Source organism: Melopsittacus undulatus, chromosome Z (genome assembly GCF_012275295.1).
Source record: "Melopsittacus undulatus isolate bMelUnd1 chromosome Z, bMelUnd1.mat.Z, whole genome shotgun sequence".
NCBI lineage: Eukaryota > Metazoa > Chordata > Aves > Psittaciformes > Psittaculidae > Melopsittacus > Melopsittacus undulatus.
Window position 1 is genome coordinate 89,392,912 of NC_047557.1, and position 21,863 is coordinate 89,414,774.

The 21,863-nt window shown below is 44.7% G+C and overlaps 1 protein-coding gene across 2 annotated transcripts; it reads right to left on the reverse strand.

The window, feature by feature from the left end:
* Positions 1 to 1,368: 1,368 nt before the first annotated feature.
* On the reverse strand, positions 1,369 to 6,482 carry LOC117435860 (protein C19orf12 homolog). 2 transcript variants are annotated; one of them, XM_034073279.1, is made up of 3 exons: positions 6,135 to 6,482; positions 3,308 to 3,484; positions 1,369 to 2,441 (listed from the first exon to the last, which is right to left on the reverse strand). In XM_034073279.1, the coding sequence occupies exons 2-3, from the start codon at positions 3,465 to 3,467 to the stop codon at positions 2,176 to 2,178; spliced, it is 426 nt and encodes a 141-aa protein (XP_033929170.1). In that variant the 5' UTR covers positions 3,468 to 3,484; positions 6,135 to 6,482; the 3' UTR covers positions 1,369 to 2,175. The 2 variants fall into 2 exon arrangements, with proteins under 2 accessions (XP_033929170.1, XP_033929171.1); XM_034073280.1 differs by lacking the exon at positions 6,135 to 6,482 and having other exon boundaries at positions 3,308 to 4,377.
* Positions 6,483 to 21,863: the final 15,381 nt, after the last annotated feature.

Consider the following 21,863-nt stretch of genomic DNA (forward strand, 5'->3'; position numbering starts at 1 on the left):
GCTTCGGTGCAGAGCATGTCCGGTTACTGTGCTGCTGCACGAGACCGGCACGCTGCACTGTACCCATGATGGCTGCAGTGCACCTGGATGAAAAGATGCACAGGCTGTGTTCACACGATGCTCCCGGCTTAGGACCCGGGATGCCCTCAGGGCTCCAAGTGCAGACGGTCCCTCTCTTGCTCCTCCCGCAGCAGCTCGGCCGCGACCAGGAGCCGCTCCCGCAGCCCCGCGTACCTGCAAGCACCGTGACATCCCGCAACGCCCCCCCCCCCCCCCCCCCAGCGGCCGTGTCCGCGCACGGGAGCGGCCAGGGCACCGCGGGGGCGCGCTGCAATCTCCCGAAACGACTTCCTGGGCACCGGCTGCACCGCGCCTGGCCTCCGGCCTGCGCCCGCCTCGGCACTAGCGCCGGGGCCGGGTTGGCTGCCGGTGTCGCCGCGGGGGCAGGCGGGAGGGGCGACAGCAAACCCGCCTTTAGTGCCGAGCACGCTGCGGCGACCGGCGGCAGCGGAGGGAGCTGGGGGGCCTGCCGCCGCTCCCTGCGCGAACCCCCGGCGCGGAGGTGACTGCTTGCTGTCGCGGGCCCGGCGCTTCCTCGCGGAGCTCCCGCCAGCGCTGGAGAGGGCCCGGGCAGGGCCCGGCGGGACTTCGCTCCTCTCCCCGCACCGGCGGCACCGCAGCCGTTTCCGGCCGGGCGCGGCTGCCGGCTGAGGTAGGCGGTGGGGAGGCGGGAGGGAGTGAGCGGGAGAGCCGCAGCCGGGGTCGACGCTGGCTCAGCCCGAGGGGACCGGGAGCCGCGGCGCTGGGGCCTCGCTGTGCCCTGTGCTGCCCGGGGAGCTCCCCCTCATCCCGGCCCGCTGTCGCCGGGTTTGCGTTTGCGGCGGCCGGGAACGTTCCAGAAGAGGCCGCTGCGGCGGGCGGGCGCGCGCGCGCGGTCTGGAGCGGGGCCGGTGGGCCGCGGCCCGCAGCCCGGTGGGTGCCGGGGCTGCCCCGGGAAGGGTGGCGGGAGAGCCGCGGGGCCCTGGGGCTGGTCCGGCCCCTGGTCCTAACTCCGCTCGTCCCCTGCCGCTCCAGTCTTTGGGACCATCCCGGGCTTTAGAGGGACCTTGGGGTAGGGCGAGAAAGGCACGAGAAACCTCAGCGGGTGAACTCGCCTTTGTCTTCTCATCCGTGGCTCTCTCATATCTGGCAGTGGTCAAGGCCCGGTTGGACAGGGCTTCGACCAGCCTGCTCTAGTGGTATGTTTCTCTGCGGTGGCAGGGATTGGAATTGTGAGAGCTTTAAGGTCCCTTGCAACCGAAAACAGTATGTGGTTCTGAATTTTATTATTATGGAAATCCCTTTAAATAAAAACACAGGCCATTATGATGCTTCTTGACAATAATTTAATGAAAACAGCGGACCATCTGTTCAGAGGCAGTCAAGAAACCAGTGCTGAAATGACAACCCTATCCTGGTATAGTACAAAAACTGCAGATTCAACTCCCCTCTTTAAACTCAAAGAGTATTCTTGCTATGCCTTCCCATTCCAGGACACCAGGAATTACTAATTGTGAATGGTTTGTTTACCTGTTGCCTTAAATCTTGTTTAGGCATTGGATTCACTTCTTACAGAAAGGAATAAATAACTCAAGAATTTACAGCTTAAAAGCAACAAAGACTAAAGAGAGTACTTTGGAGATGTTCGAGTTCACAGTAATGTACTTTCTTGTAACTCTTTTGTAGGACCAAATCAGGTAAAAAAAAAAAACAAGGTAAAATTCTTCAAAGTGCCCTACCTACTTTGGCAACACCTATATGGCATTCACAGAAGAGAGGTAAAGCACTTAAACATGATTATATCCCCTAAATAAAACACAGTCACTTGGAAATTTTAACTAGTGATACATTAATGTAAGAGATGCCTAATTCCCTGCAGTGATTCGGAATTCAGTCAAGTGCAGAGTAATTCAACATTACGTAGCAAGTCAGTGGCAGGATAATGCATTAATCTCATCCTCACACACACACCCCTTCTCAACAACCCGCAAACAAAACCCCAAACATCAACCCCAAAACAATACTTAGATTGGCCTATGTTCATAATTAGTACAGATAACCAGTAATTGTTGTGTTGAAGTATGTGACTGTCAAAGTAAAATTCCTTACACTGTAAAAAGCCTGCTCTGGAAAGGTTCATTCTCCATACTGTATCTCTGCTCTTAGCTCTTTGGAGAGGTAATTTATCAGCACTGCTGTCAACTTCTGCTGGAGACTAGCATTTCCCATTACAAGAGCAGTCAGCTGAGCAACGTCAGTCCAGTCTAAGCGCCTGAGAATAACAATGGCTTCATCGTAGAGCTTCTGCTGCTCAGCAGGAGGCAATTCCAGTAAAATCTGAGGGACTGGCCTGAACTGTCCACTTGTCATCCAGGCACCAAGCAAGCCACCAAATGCTCCTCCTAGGACAGAGGGAGAGAGAGGTTACTTCTTGCCAGTTGATGTTAAAACCTGAGCTTCTATCCACAGGCTTCACCAACAATGTTCCCACCTGTATTAGAATCAATGCGAAGTTGTGTATGTCTACTGAAACTCCATTCATACCCGATGTTCAAAGCACCAAGAAGAATTTTTAAAGCTTTTTACATTCACCGCAATCTCTAAGCAACTGTTAGCACAATCAAAGCTAATAGCTTCAAGCTAGAGAAATTAGAAACAAAATACCACTCCTTAGGGCTCTAGTGTCTTTATGGTAACCCCTACCACTAAACAAAACCATGGCCAAGGAAAACACTGGACATTTACTTTATCAGTGCCATAGCCCATAGTCTCTTGCCAGAGATTCACAGACTGATCCATGCTTTCAGCTTCTCTACAGCCACACATTGCAGCCTCCTACTCCCATGAAGTCACCCCGCAGAGACCAAACCATCAGCTTTGTGTGCTTAGACACATTCACGCTTTCATATGTCAAACCAACAGCCCACCCCAGCTGGACAAGGAATGCTCTGCTAAGTAGACTGGTTGAAAGGGTTTCAAAAGTGCCACTTTCTCAAGCTTAGACCTCTAGATGTCTTCCATTTTGATGCACAGGTGTCCAAGTCAGCAAGGTCACTACCACACTAGAAAGAAATACACATGCCTTTCTGATGCACAGCTTGTTTCAAAAAAGCTGACAAACAAAAATGGCATCTTGTCAAAGGCCATCTACATGAAATCTAAACACTGCATGCCCCATTTCTTCAACCCATACATACACACAAGCTTCCTTGTTTCTTCACTCAGGATGTTAACCACAATTCTTGTTCCTAAAGCAAAACACACTTACCTACAGCAATTCCAGGTGGACCTCCCATTAGACCTCCAATAAAAGCTGTTGCACCTGCCAGCAGTGCACCTCGACCAGAGTGCTTGACAGCAGCTTTCATCCCCTTTTCCTGGGAGAGGTGGCAGAACAGCTGCATCACATCATCAACATTGACGGGCATCTTGGCAAGGTAAGATCCTGGAAAACATACTTGGAAATTACCTCCAGATTGCTGCAACAAGGACTAAACCTTGCTACTAAATGAAGGGTAAGAAAGAGCACAGACACTAAGAGTACAGAGGCAAACGTTCAAAACATTGAAAGTACATTCAAAACATTCAATGTACATTCAAAACAATAAAACACTATTTTTCATTTTTGGGAAAAACAAGCCTACTTGCAAACAGCTGTTGACTGGTGGAAATGGAAATAAAACCATGTGGAATATAGGAATATCTGTTTTTATGAGAAATCAGAAGACCAAACAAGGGGAAGCACCAGTAATGAGAGACAGGATTCAGTTCCTCCCATCAGTCAGACAGAAAATTATTGGTGTTTCTCCTGCACCTCCTTAGCATGACCTCAGCCCAAAGCAACCACCTGAGTGCTGACTAGCATTTGCTGCTTCTCTTTGGGCCAAATCCAGCCAACATCTCATGCAAACCTCCTCATTATGGAGCCTCTGCAACATGGGATAACAGGAAGTGAAGAGCTGACAACAGAACACAGTACAACAGCTCTTGATGACAGGAACATTGTGTGCTTTCCCCCAGTCAAGTTGACTGACTTCCACAGTTTCCTAAAGCAATCTAATTGTAATACACGTGAAAGGATGCTTTGTGAGCAGAAACACCTGAAGGTGAAGCATGAGGTCCCTGCAGTGTGCAGAAGGTGGCTGTCCAAGGAAATTCACCACACTGACAGCACTGGAAAACAAATGGGGTCCCAGACTAATCCATGGTGTGAACCTCAAATCAGCTCCTTCCTCTTTAACATTCCCATCTCATTATCCTACTTCACCCTTCAAAGAAGGATGACTTTCAACAGGCAAAAGCCCTTTCATTCCCCTGGGCTCACTGCCCTACCAATAGAATCATATAATCATAGAATAGTTAGGATTGGAAAGGACCTCAAGATCATCTAGTTCCAACCCCCCTGCTATGGGCAGGGACGCCTCACACTAAACCATATCACATAAGGCTTCATCCAACCTGGTCTTGAACACTGCCAGGGATGGAGCATTCACAACCTCCCTGTGGGCAACCCATTCCAGTACCTCACCACCCTAACAGTAAAGAATTTCTTCCTTATATCCAGTCTAAACCTCTGCTGTTTAAGTTTCAACCCATTACCCCTTGTCTTATCACTACAGTCCCTCAAGAAGAGTCCCTCCCCAGCATCCCTGTAGGCCCCCTTCAGATACTGGAAGGCTGCTATGAGGTCTCCATGCAGCCTGCTCTTCTCCAGGCTGAACAGCCCCAACTTTCTCACCCTGTCTTCATATGGGAGGTGCTCCAGTCCCCTGATCATCCTTGTGCCCCTCCTCTGGACTTGTTCCAACAGTTCCATGTCCTTTTTATGTTGAGGACACCAGAACTGCACACAATACTTCAAGTGAGGTCTCACAAGGGCAGAGTAGAGGGGCAGGATCACCTCCTTGGACCTGCTGGTCACGCTCCTTTTGATGCAGCCCAGGATACAGTTGGCTTTCTGGGCTGTAAGCGCACACTGCTGGCTCATGTTCATTTTCTCATTGACTAACACCCCCAAGTCCTTCTCCGCAGGACTACCATGAATTTCCTTTTTGCCCAACCTGTAGCTGTGCCTGGGATTGCTCCAACCCAGGTGTAGGACCATGCACTTGTCATGGTTAAACTTCATGAGGTTGGCATCAGCCCACCTCACAAGTGTGTCAAGGTCCCTCTGAATGGCCCTGGTGGTATGGTCCCTCCAGCGTATCAACAGAACCACACTTGGTATAGCAGGTATCAGTGGCATCTTTGAAATTGAAACTAAGACTGAAAATTAGATGCTTTTCCTCACTCGCTGCAAAAAACATAAACTTGTGCTCATCAAAATTAATCAACATGTTCTTAACGTCTTAAAATGTATTAAAAACTTAAGACTAGACTAGGCTGAGCATAAAATGTAATTATAAACTGTCAAAGAGTTTAATATGCTGGCATTTCAGATTTTTTTTTATTTATTTGCCTACAACATGGATTTCATGTTTACTACTGCTGAACGGATGACACGGTCACAATGTAACTCGTGGAAAAAAAACACAGAAGCACAGAATGGTTTGGGATGGGTGAGACTTTACAGAAGAGCAGGCTGGTCGAAGCCCTGTCCAACCGGGCCTTGACCACTGCCAGATATGAGAGAGCCACGGATGAGAAGACAAAGGCGAGTTCACCCGCTGAGGTTTCTCGTGCCTTTCTCGCCCTACCCCAAGGTCCCTCTAAAGCCCGGGATGGTCCCAAAGACTGGAGCGGCAGGGGACGAGCGGAGTTAGGACCAGGGGCCGGACCAGCCCCAGGGCCCCGCGGCTCTCCCGCCACCCTTCCCGGGGCAGCCCCGGCACCCACCGGGCTGCGGGCCGCGGCCCACCGGCCCCGCTCCAGACCGCGCGCGCGCGCCCGCCCGCCGCAGCGGCCTCTTCTGGAACGTTCCCGGCCGCCGCAAACGCAAACCCGGCGACAGCGGGCCGGGATGAGGGGGAGCTCCCCGGGCAGCACAGGGCACAGCGAGGCCCCAGCGCCGCGGCTCCCGGTCCCCTCGGGCTGAGCCAGCGTCGACCCCGGCTGCGGCTCTCCCGCTCACTCCCTCCCGCCTCCCCACCGCCTACCTCAGCCGGCAGCCGCGCCCGGCCGGAAACGGCTGCGGTGCCGCCGGTGCGGGGAGAGGAGCGAAGTCCCGCCGGGCCCTGCCCGGGCCCTCTCCAGCGCTGGCGGGAGCTCCGCGAGGAAGCGCCGGGCCCGCGACAGCAAGCAGTCACCTCCGCGCCGGGGGTTCGCGCAGGGAGCGGCGGCAGGCCCCCCAGCTCCCTCCGCTGCCGCCGGTCGCCGCAGCGTGCTCGGCACTAAAGGCGGGTTTGCTGTCGCCCCTCCCGCCTGCCCCCGCGGCGACACCGGCAGCCAACCCGGCCCCGGCGCTAGTGCCGAGGCGGGCGCAGGCCGGAGGCCAGGCGCGGTGCAGCCGGTGCCCAGGAAGTCGGTTCGGGAGATTGCAGCGCGCCCCCGCGGTGCCCTGGCCGCTCCCGTGCGCGGACACGGCCGCTGGGGGGGGGGGGGGGGGGGGCGTTGCGGGATGTCACGGTGCTTGCAGGTACGCGGGGCTGCGGGAGCGGCTCCTGGTCGCGGCCGAGCTGCTGCGGGAGGAGCAAGAGAGGGACCGTCTGCACTTGGAGCCCTGAGGGCATCCCGGGTCCTAAGCCGGGAGCATCGTGTGAACACAGCCTGTGCATCTTTTCATCCAGGTGCACTGCAGCCATCATGGGTACAGTGCAGCGTGCCGGTCTCGTGCAGCAGCACAGTAACCGGACATGCTCTGCACCGAAGCAGCGTTAAGCCCCTGTGTCACATACGTGTCCTGAAATGCCACACCGATCCCGGTGCACACCAGTGCAGTCCTTGGAAAGTCACTGCCTGATGCTAGAAGTGCTGCCGTTTGCCAAGAACGGGTTATTACGGTGGGGTTTGGTTTTGTCAGCTAAGCCTTTCTTATGATTTCACTTCTCACTTAAGGTAAACCGTCTCCCCTCAGGTCCTTGTTGAGAAAATGTAAATGCAGAATGAGGAGAAGGAGGAGGAATAACACAATTTCTGTGGCTGTACTGGGGACTTCTGAACCTTGCCATGCTTTCTATGATCACATAAAACAAGTCTGTAACAACCGGGTCTGCTGGTGCTCTTGAGTTTTGTGTTTTGGATGTAAAAAGCAAATGCAGTTCCTAAACTGAGCAGAGAACCACAATGCCATGTACATTTTAGAAAGTAACCCCCACATTCCAGCTGCAAGCAGCTTTCCAAGGAGCAGAATTAAAAGCAATGAATCTGCCAACATCAAAGGAGGGACTTTATATCACTCTGTCCCAAACTGAATTATTACTTCAATACTATGATTAAAAACAAACACAGGTTATTAGGACTACATCAGCAGTTAGATGTTTGGTCTATATTTGGTCTTTCTGCTTAAGTGAGCCCAGAGGAAGCCACAGAGATGCTCCAAGGGCTGGAGCACCTCTGCTATGGAGACAGGCTGAGAGAGCTTGTCTTGTTCAGCCTGAAGAATAAAAGCCTCTGGGGAGACCTTAGAGCAGTTTCCTGTGCCTAAAGGGGCTGCAAAGAAACCTGGAGAGGGTTCTCTGACAAGGGCCTCTGGTGACAGTACATGGGGCAATGGCTTTAAACTGACAGAGGGTAGATTTAGATAAGACATTAAGAAGAAGTTCTTCCCTGTGAGGGTGTTGAAGTGCTGGCACAGCTTGTCCCGAGAAGCTGTGGCTGCCCCATCCCTGTCAGTCTTCAAGGCTAGGTTGGACGGGGCTTGGAACAACCTGGTCTAGTGCAACGTGCCCATGCCAATGGTAGGGGATTGGAACTGGATGAGCTTTAAGGTCCCTTCCAACTCTAACTGTTCTTGGATTCAGGTATTTTTATGGTGGAAGTTAGTAAAATGCGCGTGAACGGTGCAGTGTATTTTTTCAGGATTTACATGCTGCTGTAAATTATGCTACTCCCTTAGAGATACTCTGACTCTGCTGAAGTCTTTGCATCAAATCTCTTTATTGCAATCAGCTGGATGAAGATTTGATTCTGTATGCAGTTACCAGCCAGCAATTCTTCTAAATATAATAATAAGACAATAATTAAAAAATCCTGTTTCACATCCCAAATCCTCAAGTCATCCGTCAGAAGCAAGCTTTGGACATCAACAACAGCTACAGTGCACTGACATCCTGGTTTGGCAAGCCACCTAGCAGGTTTCTGTCAAGTCCTTCCCTAACCTGCAGCAGGACCCAGAATAACCACATCCCAGTTCAGCATTTCCTCAGCACAATCGTCTTGCTGGACATTTCCACAGCTTTTGACATACTAAGAGAGAGGCCAAGAGCTATTTCTGCTGGGGATGGGCTGTTGCTACCAACACCATGATTCATTCTGGCTCTCAGCTTTCTTACAGAGTTTTGAGAAAACGCTCATCAGAAGCAGGCTTGGTCTGGAGGAACTGTCCAGAAATACCTGATGCAATTCTCTGAAATTCCTATTACCTTCAAAGGAAATCATGACGTATTTCTTTTCATCATGAAGTGCTAAAAAGTAATTTCTCTAAATTTGCTTCTGTGCCAGTGATTCTCAGAGAAAACACGAGGATTAGGCAACTGTATGTGATAGCCTTAGCTTCATCCTTTCACCTAGTTGCACTTCTCTCTTACCCACCCCCCATCCCCCCTTTAGTTTTCTTATAATGGCAGGGGAAAACTTTCAAAAGAACTGTTGTGTGTTCCCCAAAACAGTGGGAGTGGTCCACAGAGAGAAAAGGGATGGAAGATGTAACAAAGCAGGCTTCTCATCATATTCAAGTTTAGGAGGGTAAGAGATTTCTATCTCCTTCCTTAGAAGTCTTGGAAACCCTACACTGCTGTGAAGAAAAACAGCTTTGCTTATCACTGTCTAATGTCTAGGGGTTTAGACTACCTCCATCCCTCCCCTAATGCTACACTACCCTGGTAGGCTCTTCCAGGGTCACAGCAGTCATTGCTTCTATTCTGGAAGTCTACCACTTCTGCTTCATATTATATTTCTAATTTAAACCTTCCCTTCTTGACAACACTGCAGTTTTATGTCTTCTGAGTTAGTTGCTCTTTTTTTACTCTGGATTGCCAAGAAAATGGTGAGCTTCCCAAGATCAAACAAGGCACAACATGTATCAGAAGAGAAAATTAATGTAAAATATTGTAGCATTTCATATTAAACTGAGCCACTTAGGGGAATTTTGCAGCTGCGGAATGGCTGTTTAAAAGGAATGAAGAAAGGCAACATTTCTAAACCCAGGGACATAATTCCAATTTTCACCTATTAACTCATCACCTCTGTGTAGGTGTAAATAATGTAGTAAAAATGACCAAATCACTACAGGAAGGCACAATAGCAGGTTTCAGAGATCCACCACAAGCAAAGCGTATCCATGATGGCAAATCTTTTCCCCATTTCCTACATTAGGTATTCATCAGGGTCTGACTTCTAATTGAATGCAAATAAAGAATATAACAGGGTTTTGCATATGAAGTGAAAATATAGAACATCTGTCTCTCACAGCCTTTCAGTGTGCCTTATATGACATTAAGCAGAGAAGAGGTTTGCCTCATCAGCTTGTAGGAAACGGTGAATTTGGAGAATGGTGTGACTGAACTAAATCACTCCACTGTTGTTGTAGAAGGTGCTTCTTTGATCCACTCACACACTCCTAGGTGATAAAATGCCAAGCTGGGTAAAATCAGTTTCAATGCCAAAAAGATGGACTACTGGTGCAGAAGGTCGCAAAACACTATGAATTGCCTTATATCATCTCAGCCTTGAAAGATGATACAGAGTATGGGCTGGCACTTTGTAATAAAGCAGACACTGCTAGCTAGGATTATTCAAGCAAGCTGGTAAAAGATATAACCTTAACTGCAAACTGTGTACATGTCTTCTGCTCTGACTTTCATTAGTAGTTCTTTATGCTGGTTTTTTTTTCATTTTCTCAGCAGCCTAATTAAGTAATTGTGCTTAATGTTACAGAGTAGCCATTTTGTGACCTTTTCAGAAAAAACACCACAGCAAATCTGAAGTCAGTGTCCTGAAACTAGCATATGTGTTTGTATGTCATAGTATGTATGAACACTGAAGTGGAAAGAAAATCCTGGTTAAAAAATATGTACACATCATACCTGCAAGGTTTACAGAGAGCAGCTGAAAACCAGAGACATCTCCTACAGTCACTTCCCCCACTCAGCACTCTTTTGCAGAACGCATCTCGGAAAACTCATGGGTCCTGGGCTGACTTAACTTCCGACCTTACATCAACTTCACAGGTGCTGAATGAGAGCCTAGCTTTTACAAAGCTGTTAGACTAAGCTTCCTGTTCTTCTGGGAACACAATTCTGTCTGGCCCTCTTGGAGTGGAGTTGTGATACTGTGGCAGGCAAGAGAAGAGCTCCCAGTCAGCCAGGTAGTAAGGTGGAAGGGAAGAGACCACCTCATACACTTTGCATGGACTGATTTTCTTCTCTCAAGTGATAGGTTGGAGGCAAGAAGATGGAGAGGTGAATTTGAATCACTCTGCAATGACAGACCAGACTGAAAGCTCCCAGAAGTCACTGCAAATACTCAAATATGTTACAGTAGGATTTTCAGACTTACACAGGTTAGCATGTTATATTTTAATACTGCCTCCTGGGCCACCTCTCTGATTCACATTTGGGAATAAACACAGCCTATGGGGCTACAACTGGGTACTCTAAGGAGCTATTGCTAAGCTAAATGTAGAGTAAGGCAGTGTTTAAACCATATTTATGTTTGTCCTATAATGTGATCTAGACAAAAAGCCCGGAAACTGCAAACTACAAAGAAGCCCTTTGCTGGCTTTCTACAGACCTCGGTTTGGGAACTATTGCCTAAAAATTTCATAAATGACTGTCTCAGGAGTAATACATAATAATAATACAGTAATACAGGTATAATTTACAAAGAACAGCTAATGCAAGAGGGCTTTACTTACAACAGCATGCATCTAGACAATCACAAGAGGCAAGTGCCACTGATTCAGCAGTTATCTGAATGCTGCAAATGGAAAGAGCTAGCCAGCCCCTTCTCTGTGATAAGTTCCAGGGCTGTTTCATTCTGCTCTAAGTAAACAGGCACTAAGTTCTCAAAAGCCTGTTGAAGACTCACAGCAGGTTGTGCCAATCTATACCACAGAAGAATAAAAGGCTAAGATTTTGCTGGAATTAAACAACTGTCCTTAATTTCTGTCAAACAGTAAATGTGTCCTTTTGCTAGCATTTGAAACGTGTAAAATGTTGTTAGGGTACACATCCACAGTCAGCATTATTACTCTTTTTTTTCAGCCTACATTCCCATCCTGCCTCATAGAAAAATCCAGGAGGGACGAAAGATAACACTGAGTCCAAACCTTGAGAACATTCCCCCATTACAAACTCTACTGAAGAGATTTTCTTCAGAAAGATCACAGGTCTCATGCTTTAATCATGGCCTATGCCTTTGCCATCAGATTCAGAGAAAGTGATCTGTGAGAGCAAAGTGATTTATTTAAAGTAAGCTGCTCACGACAGCTACAGAAACCTCCAGGATTACAGTGCACAAACAATGGGAGAAAAGCTGCTTCGAATAATACATCCAGACAATGGAGTTGCCATTATGGCAGCAATGCAAAATATGGACAGGGATTGAAATGAAACGGGTGATATCCGTATGCTTTGGAGGGCTCACGTGCACCAAATTTGGCAGCATGAATGTTCATATTGCTTGTTGCTCCACCCCTTGAACAATGAGGCTAAACCCCATATGTGCAGGAGTTGGTAGAGCACAAGCGGTTTTGCTAATCACACTGCATGCAAAAGCAAAAGGACAAAGGAAACTAGTAATGCTTAGACTAGCATTGGGGAAATAATTAAGCATGAATTAAATATTGTATGTGGATTTGAAATGAATGTTCTTGGAGACAATTGTTCTGTTTCAGTTCTGCTGCTTCCCCCTAAGTTTCACAAAGTAATTTGCATGTCATTTAAATAAATACCATAAATTATTACAGATTTTTTTTGTTTACATAAACCAAAATGCTCATTTCCGTTACTGTTTGAATCGCCTGGTGAGTGAAATGCAGAGGTCTGAGAGGAAACTTCTCTCCCCCAAATATTACAGTATTATAGACTGAGCCAGAAAGCAGGTCCCCAAAAGGAAATCAAATGAATGAAACACAGAAATCCAGAAAAAGAGAGTACAAGATAGCCTAAGAAGATACGAAGTTGCAAACCCCTCTGCAGGATCATACATGGCCTGTTGGCCACTGCAAACTAAACACAGGTACTGTCACTTGAAAAGCCTAGTGCCCTAACCATCTGCAGAAGGAGGAATTTAATATCTAGCATCAACTTTGATGTTCTGGCTGTAAGACACTAAATATCATTTCGGCTTCTGACCTGTGAAGACTGGTTGCAGGTTTCCTCCAGAATGCTTGCATTTACATCTGGTTGCTGTTTCCAGTCAAAAGGGAACCCAACAAATATCCCCCTCTCTCCTCACACAACCGTGGGCTAATTTTCCCCATGGTCTGTTTTTAAATGTGTCCAACATTACAGATTTCAGAACAGCTGAACTCATTAGATGGATGTCCTGTAGCTGCAATTTCTATGGCTGTTTTTTGTTTTATAAACTGAGGGATTCAACCTGCTCCCTATCTCCAATACGAAGGCATTTACTTTCCTGAACTCTGCTCAGTGGAGTCCTAAGTATTTCTTTATCCCAAGGGAAGTAAAATTGTCTGGGTCTAACTTCATGATTTCCAGACATCACTAGGGTGTGCTGTAGATCATGAAATTGCAGTGAAGCACAGTTAGCAGGGAAAAATCTAGCTGCTATACTAGGTATTTTAAATTAGTAGCAAACCTAGTAGCAGCCTAACACTGATTCAGATTCCTTTTAGAACAGCATAGACATCAAGAGTAACAGAACACCTTAACAATTTAAAACATTTTTGTTACACAGGCTTGGTAAACAGAGTGTGGTACACAAAAGAAACTAACTGGCATCATGCGGATAATCATATGCCTAGAAGGCATATAGGTAACTAAAATTCAGTCATGTAGACTGGTGGGAATCAATAAAAATGGGACTAGAACCAATCCTGAACAAACCAGGAAACAAGCAATAAGGAATTCTTTGTGGAAAATCTTATTTGGAAAAAAAATATAGTTACAGACTATGTAAGTCCCAGCTGCATACAAGGTTGAGGCTGAGGCATGCAGTCAGGGAACGAGTAATAATTATTTATGCCATTTAATGCGTATAAACAATGGTGCTGAAATTCCCAGTGAGGTTAACAGGAGAACCAAACCAAATTCATCACAGGAGACTGTACCTGCCAAGTATCAGCTCTTAGCACTTTTTGACAAGGAAAGTGGCAGCTCCCAGCTCTGGGCTTCCAGCCCTGCAGGAGGTAGGAACCCTTGCAACACCCTACGTACACCCAACTGCTGCTCAGCACTTGGGAGGAAGCATCTTCCCACTCTTACACCTATAACCTTCAGCCTGGGTTAAAACCTATTGGCAGGTACCCTGTCCTCTAGTGCCCATCAACTCCCAGTATAGTCATGGAGTGATGGTAGGGTAATGAACCCAGTACACTAAGGATGCTGAATCAAAAGAGATTTAAACACAAGCTTAACTTTAAGCATGTGTTTACACTAATAAGCACAGACTCAAATGCAAATTTAAAAAGAAGCACCTATTTAAACACAAACAAAAGCTTAAATGGTTTACTGCCTGAGGCCCCAGCTGTCAAGGCATATCCTGTATGCCACAGTGGTAACAGCAAACAGAATTATTAAGTGATGCTTCAGCAGGCTGTACGAACAGTTTGGTAATCTTACACCATGAACCACATATTCATTATAACAACAATTTGTATTACTATTTGTAGCATCTAGGGAACCCCAATCAGGGCTCTATTGTGTTTCAGACTGTACAAGCACAGAAAAATAGGATGGCTTTTATAATGAGTACATCACAAGCCCCACTACCATAATTAACATTGATTAGAATCAATGCAAACAGCATGGGAAGACAAAGATTGAGCCAGTTTGGGAGCTGAGGTACTCTCTCACCCTTTAAGGTGGATCCTCTGGCTCCCAACTGCAGAACAGAGGGGAAGTTGTTGTGGTGGTTAAGGCTGCCTTCTTCAGTGCTATCAGTTAGCAGCTCCCATGAACATCCCATCCTGTTCTGGGACACGGGATTTCAAGAGGCATCTTTGTCACTTCCTAATCTAGTCCCTATCACAAGCAACTACATCACACAACCCTGCCCTTTAAATTTTGAAGAATCATTAGATTCATAAGAGTGGTTTTCTTCCTACTCAGGGCATAAGTCTATGTAAATGTTACCTAGGTTGGCTAAACAGTTGGACTATACTGTATATCCTTCTGCTTCAAACTAAATTCAAGCTAAATACTAAAGAAAAACTACTATCACAAGTGTTAGCCTGAAATGGAATGGCTAGAATTGACCTAAACCAAGAATCAGTCAGACTTTCAGAGTATTTAAATCCACTGAAGTCAAAACACCAGCATCGGACCTGCTCCCTCATGCCTGAACCAAGTATTTCCCCTCCTTCCCCAAAACCCTCCACCCAGCATTTTTTACTCTCTCTCAATGCCATTGTGAAGCTGTATGATCAATCAACATAAATTCTGATCAAAAAGAAATGTTGGCAACCTCTGATCTACTTAATGTATTAGAAAAACACCCCCAAAAAAGCCAGATCCACTTTAATGAAACATCAAAAGAGTGACCTTAATGAACACGGGACATGGAGCTGCATGTAATAAATTGCCTCCAATATACAGCCCTTGCTAGATCTGTGATTATCATATGCATCATCTCATTCCAGGCCCATGGCATTTTCCCAGGTTTGCCTTGGATACTAATGCAGTTTTTTCCTTTCCAAGTGCAGGAAAGTGTGTTGAGAGCTTTGTAATGCCAGTAAAAAGATAACATTTTGGAATGGATAGTGTGAAATCCTAGGGTTGACTATTCTGATTGTGTTAATGAAATTACCTTCATTAACCAAATGAAATTTGAGACCTGAAACTTCCCTATGAACCATCCTCTCCCCAAAATGTTTCTGCTGATTTTGATTGCATGACCTTACAAAATGCAGTGACCTTGATTTTCACTTTTATACTCAGCACCATGGGAAATATATCCACAGAAAATACATTCACACTAGACACTTTGTTCAGTTCTCCATGCCATCACTTGTGTTGTAACCTAACCTGCCATCTGGTCTATCTTCAGACTCGGTGCATGTCTCAAGAATTCTCACGTGCATGAAACTAAACATGCATGTAAATATTAACAGGATTATATTGTAGCCACAATTTCAGATGCAATGGGGATATGCTTGCATGTTCAGCTGTAGTTATTTTCCAGTGTTTTGCTACTCTTTGCCATTCTGGTAAAGGATTCTTCCTACAATTTCACTCCCAGGGATATGAAAGATAATTCTATAAAGCCTAAAAATAAACTTGGATCTGCTAAAAAATTCATCATTTCACTCCCAGGCTTCCACCAGCTGGGCTTGTCTGCTTTAGCTTTGCCACCCCTGAGAGCTACAAGCATGACTTATAAAGATGAGCAAGTTTACATGAGAATGATGAAGAGATCCATTTTTTTAATCTTTACTTTGCCAAAATACTGTCCAGGGTACCTATTACTGGAAGGCATTTATTTTTGGCAATTTCTCACTTTTAATACTATACTTGTGTTATTTGCAGATTTGGAGAGGTAATGTCCAAATACATATGCTTCTCTACATTTATTTCTTTCAGGTTTGCTCATTACTTTCGTGAAACTATTTAATTCTCAAGAATCTACTGGGGATACAGTGAAGACCCCCTGAACACCAGTTAAGAACAAACCTGTAATGAGAATAAATTACACACGCCTATCAATTGCTACAAGTCCTGCAAGGAGGGAGACCTTTCTCCATAAACATCTGCTGCAGAATTAAATTCGAGACATTAATAAAAGCCTTCCCCACCCAAATCAAACAATGGAAGTATAACAGTTATCCGAACAGTTAAAAGAATAAACCTTTTAAATAAATAAATTTGCACTTCACCAATTTATGTCACTGTGGTACTTAAGGCAAAACCTTTTAAAGGAATAGATTTACTGTGCATACAGATCTCCACTGGGTATGTGTAATTATGCAAAGGAAAGGCATTACTTTTAAACTGGATGAATGGCTGATACTTTTTGATTTACAGCTAGAAACAGAAAAATGGTAATGGCATGAAATAAGCATTTGCAAAACCGTTTTGGCAGATGGAAAATGTTTGATTTACCTAGGGCATCCATCAGGTTCTATATTTTAGATCAAAGTAGATAAATGGAAAGGCAAATGGATATTTGGGGATAAAAAAAAAAAAAAAAGAAATTACTCCTTTTCTGTCAGCCCTGCAAGTAAGTTAAATGTTTGGAGGGGAAAAAAAGCCTAAGGCTTTTTGGACAGAAGGAAGTCATGATTGATCACTGCTCTGGCAACTACAGCTTTTTATTTTTACCTGGAAAGGTGAGGATTGCATGGAAGTAGTTGTAACTTTCTTATCTGGGCCTGATTTTGAGATATGATTTGAAGGAAGCTGGCAAAGCCCAACACTTCCACCTGACACTGAAATGGATAAGGCACACCATGGGTCATATTTTCCTCTTGACTCCAAGCTGTTCACTCTCTTTCCCTCTTCTCTTCTGTCTTGAATTCACATTGAAGAAAATACATTCCAGTCAAGATCTGCTTCCTGGCAATTCTAACCCCACTGCCTTTTCAGGTCGTTTTGAAACCTGTGTAACAGGAAAGCTCACTGAAGTAAGGGTTATTGGACTGTTATTTGTGACAAGTGACACTGAAGAATCAAAAATCAGCTTCTTTTTAGGGCACTGTTCTAGGGCATGATTTTTGAGAAGTCCACAATCCTGTTCTGAACTTCTCCTATGCTGAAACACATCACCGGGAGCTGCATAGCATATGTCTTGCGTCCAGCCCTTAAAGCATCACTAGACGTGTGATACATGTGTTGTGCAGATGGTCTAAACATGTACGGTTAATCAGAAATGGTGGTTGTGCTTGTGAAAATCCCACAAGAGCACATGCATAACAGCTCCACCAGATTCACTGTGAGTGTGCAAGTGTTGTGGAATGGGCATTTCCAGCAAGTGTCAGATTTGCTATATAGGCATGGTAGGAATTATTTCGGGTCACATGATGAGGAAAAAGCTGGGATTACAAGACAAAACCTGACAAACACATGCAATCTTTGAACATGACCTCTCAACAAAATGGCTGGGGAAGGACACGACTGGAGAAATTCAGCATATGTCCTTCTGCCCACTCCATTAGAAAACAACACAGAGAACGATATGGCCTTCCCAGCTCTCTCCACATCATTATGAATATGAGCAGCAAATCCATCAGCTACTTCTGCATCTCTTTATCCTATGGAAGGGTTACCCAGCTCTTGATAGGCTAAAGACCAATCAAAACTCATGTATTTTTCCCAAATAGGTAAAAAAGCCAGCAAGACTTATAATTGTACAATAATAGAGCTGGCTGCTCTCTAGAATACGCATTTCATACATTTATCATTACAAAATTAGCAGACATTTACTGCTGATTTACATGGCCTGTCTTTAAACTTGGTAGCTTATCCTTGACCACTGAAATACTGGAATTAGTTACCCACAGGGACTGTGAAAACTGCACCCTTGCACGTATTCAGAACCTGTCTGGACGAGATCCTGAGGAAACCGTTCTATCTGACTATGCTTTGAGCTGTGGGTGTTGGACTAGGTGATGCTCCTTCCAACCTCCACTATTCTCTAATTCTGTGGTGAAGATCTTTCCCTGCAGTTTTGTAGATGCACTTGCCTTCCAAGAAGTAATTAATTGATCATGACCCTACCATAAGCCATAGTTATCGTTGTACACAGAGTTCAAAGATGCTGCATCTGTGAAATGACCCAAATCCTCTCCAGTTATCAACACAAAATGAAAAAAAATATCAAGTGTTACCAACAAAGGAGACCAAGGAGGAGGATACTAATCCTCTGCTGCTATCCAATACCTGTGACTGGTAAACAACACTTATACATAAGGCTTTTCATACACAGTTCTACAGCCAATACATCTTCAGACAAGGCTCAGCAAGCAGCACTGGACCTTTTGTGCCTATATGTCCTCCCCTCTCCCCAGGATTATCTTTAGTTATGCCTCTCTGAAACAGCAAAATTGCTACAGACTTCCATGTACATAAGCTCTTAAAATCAAGACTCAAGTCTAAGAACACCAAATGCAGGCCTTTAACAGTCAGTGTACACGTGTGAGCCGAAGATTTGTGCACATCCAGGGGTATCTGAAAGTTAAACACTTTGTCTGTAGAAAAAAACTTTGCAAGCTTTGATGCAAGGAATAAAATAAGTGTTAAAATACTGAGCTAGAAGTAAGGCCAGACTGTATTTCTCCTCCTGTAATAAATCAGCACTATATGTATATATTAAATCCAATCCTTTGAAGTGTCCAGGTTCAGTGATAAAAACTTAGTGAGCAGGGCAGAAGTTACTGGGCAGAGATCAACATGCTTGCTTGTTGTCCTTGATTGGCAATAATGCAACATTTTCTCCTTGACTGTAAGAGGCGCTTTTGTGATTTGGGAGCATAAAGAAATTCTGTACTTGACAGATTTATATAGTAGGAATACACTAATGTCCTTTGACCTGCTTAAGAATAAATACGACTTACCAAATTGTCATTTTTATGGGTATTTACAACTGAAGCACTTTGTAAACCTAAGAACTAATATTTCCCAAAGGAAATCTGTACTCTCAAATCTTGATAAATTATTGAAAAATACAAGCCACTATCAGCCCTACAGATTTTCTCTTCTATTTCACCTATTTTTAGTTACATAGGAGTTGTCAAAGCAGATTGGACCACTGATCTATTTCATCACGTATGTTGCTGCAGTCATGGCTAGTGCTTCAAAAGAATCCTATATTTTTGGCCATTTGCTCAGGATGGTGTACAAAAAAAGTTCTTTCCTGAAACTTGAAGGTTTTCAGTAATAATTGAAATATTAGTCATATAATTCTTTAAACTCTCAAATTAGAAAAGTATTACAAAATATAATTTCCACAGCCCAAATGCCAGCAGCTGTATTTGCTCTTGTGAATGCTTCAGCTGATCCTTCAAAGATACAGTGCCAGGAGACGAATAAGCCATCCAGTTCACCTGAACTCCAGAGCTTGCCACTTCATTTTGATACAGATACTTTGTCCATTTCATGACTCCTTATTGACCAATTACACCCCTAGTTTCTTAATTTCCCAGGCCAGGTGACCCAGGAAGCCTACATTTGATTGTGCTGTCTCTGCTCCAGTTCATCTTACCTGCTCACACACTTGCCATATAAATTTTTCTATCACCTTTATGCTGTCTCTGCCCACAAAGGGTTTCAGTAGAGACAAACTAACTATCCACAGAGGAGAGACAGAAGCTAATAAGACCACGACCTTTGCCCTTCAGAACCTTCCTCTGGAAGATGACAGCACACAGCTATACTTCTATAGCTTGGTCTTAAGGAAACAGAAGATTTTGACATAGAATCATAGAATAGTTGGGGTTGGAAAGGACCTTAAGATCATCTAGTTCCAACCCCTGTGCCATGGACAGGGACACCTCACACTAAATCGTGCCCACCCAAGGCTTCATCCAACCCGGCCTTGAACACTGACAGGGATGGAGCATTCACAACTTTTCCTGGGCAACCCATTCCAGTACCTCACCACCCTAACAGTAAAGAATTTCTTCCTTATATCCAGTCTAAACTTCCCCTGTTTAAGTTTCAACCCATTACCCCTTGTCCTATCACTACAGTCCCTAATGAATAGTCCCTCACCAGTATCACTGTAGGCCCCCTTCAGATACTGGAAGGCTGCTATGAGGTCTCCACGCAGCCTTCTCTTCTCCAGGCTGAACAGCCCCAACTTTCTCAGCCTGTCTTCATATGGGAGGTGCGCCAGTCCCCTGATCATCCTCGTGGCCCTCCTCTGGACTTGTTCTAACGTGAAACTGATTATTAATATTCTCATTCCTAACAGAAGACTTGGAAGCTATTTCCTTTTGTCTTTATTCTCCACCTGAAAGTTGACAAAAAGTCAACAATATTCAGGACTGTATCAAAGACATGAGCCTTGCAGTGTTTTTCCAGCAGAAGCTTATTGTTTCTACTCTTGGTTATATCCTTGTACAACAGTACAGATCTTCTCAAAGACTTTCAACACATCAGATTTTGATTAAAGCATCATGACGTGGCAGTCATCTCTACTTTTGCTCCATTTCTAAGGGCAGCTGCTTTTCTATTTTTCTTTGCGCATCTGTGGACAACAAAATCTTTTCTCTATCACAAGAATGTCTTCATTAAATCAGTTTTTGCCTTCAGCTTATTCTTAGTCTTTTGCATACTATAATGTATGTATATGCACAAGAAAGGCTTGAGAGGCAAGCTGAGAAAGCAGGAAGCTGGAATAAACAATGAAACAGGAACTGCAACAAACTTTCTTTTCTTGCCCTTACTGTGTTGCCTTCCTTTTCATCCCTGCTTACTGCCAAATTTGGGATTCCTCCTATATTTGCATGAAACATGATTTCCAAGTTGTCTGTTCTGTAACCTCATTCTGATAGCAGCATGACATGGCACAGCTAAAAGACTGACTGTAGCATAAAGTTGAACAGTTCTGACTACTATCTTCAACGCTTAATTTTTGTATCAGATTTGGCAAATTTAGATATTTACAATTTCTTGTACACTTGATGTTGTTCACTAAGTAATAAAAAGGTCCTAAATACCTACTAATTCATCATATCCTACCCTCTACACTGAATACTCCATCTCCCTTTGCACAGGTAGTGGGACAGAAGTATACATTGCATTTTAATATACAAAACATCCAGTAACCCAGTGATCCACACAAACAAATGGCATCTCTGTCCCATTCATTTCAAGGAGAGTGATGTCCCTTGGATAAAGAAATCATTAAATACTAACTTCTGTTATCTGAACATTTACTTTGTGAAACAACGAAAAATTGATAGTAACAGGGAAGAGGGAAGTTAAACATAAGTGTAGTAGCTTCACCCCAAGTCAATAAAATCCCATTTTGACATCTTGAAAGACACCTACCTGTTAATAAGATCAACAGATTTTTAATCAAGTTAATTACCCTCACACATCTTTTCCTACCCTCAAGTGTTTAACAAGAAGCATCTTAGGCTCTCCTTACTTTACTACTTCTAAAGCTTCATACTGTAAGCAAAGAAACACACTATGTTGTGAAGTGCAACTTATGCCTCATGTGAAAGGTTTTCCTATTTGCATTGCAGAAAGTCTTTTCTCCCTAAAGTTATTTGTGCATTTAAAGACTGGGGTGACAAACATCTATTACTCTCAATGTTTGATCAGAAACCATTTGGCCTTACTTTTAGCTCAGTTGTGCCAGGGAGGTTTAGACTGGATATTAAGAAAAATTTCTTCCCCCAAAGGGCTGTCAAGCACTGGAACAGGCTGTCGAGGGAAGTGATGGAGACATCATCCGTAAAGGTATTTAAAAGCTGTGTAGATGTGGCACTCAGGGACATAGTTTAGTGGTGAACTTGGCAGTGCTGTGTAAACTGTTGGACTTCATGATCTTAAAGGCCCTTCCAACCTAAATGATCCAATGATTCTGTGTCCTTTATT

What these genes read in the sequence shown, in the direction of transcription:
- LOC117435860 (XM_034073279.1), bottom strand. Translation starts at nt 3,467, where the DNA reads ATGCCCGTCAATGTTGATGATGTGATGCAGCTGTTCTGCCACCTCTCC. An exon ending in TCCACCTGGAATTGCTGTAG is followed by an intron (nt 2,442 to 3,307) that starts GTAAGTGTGTTT and finishes CCTCTGTCCTAG; the next exon opens with GAGGAGCATTTGGTGGCTTG.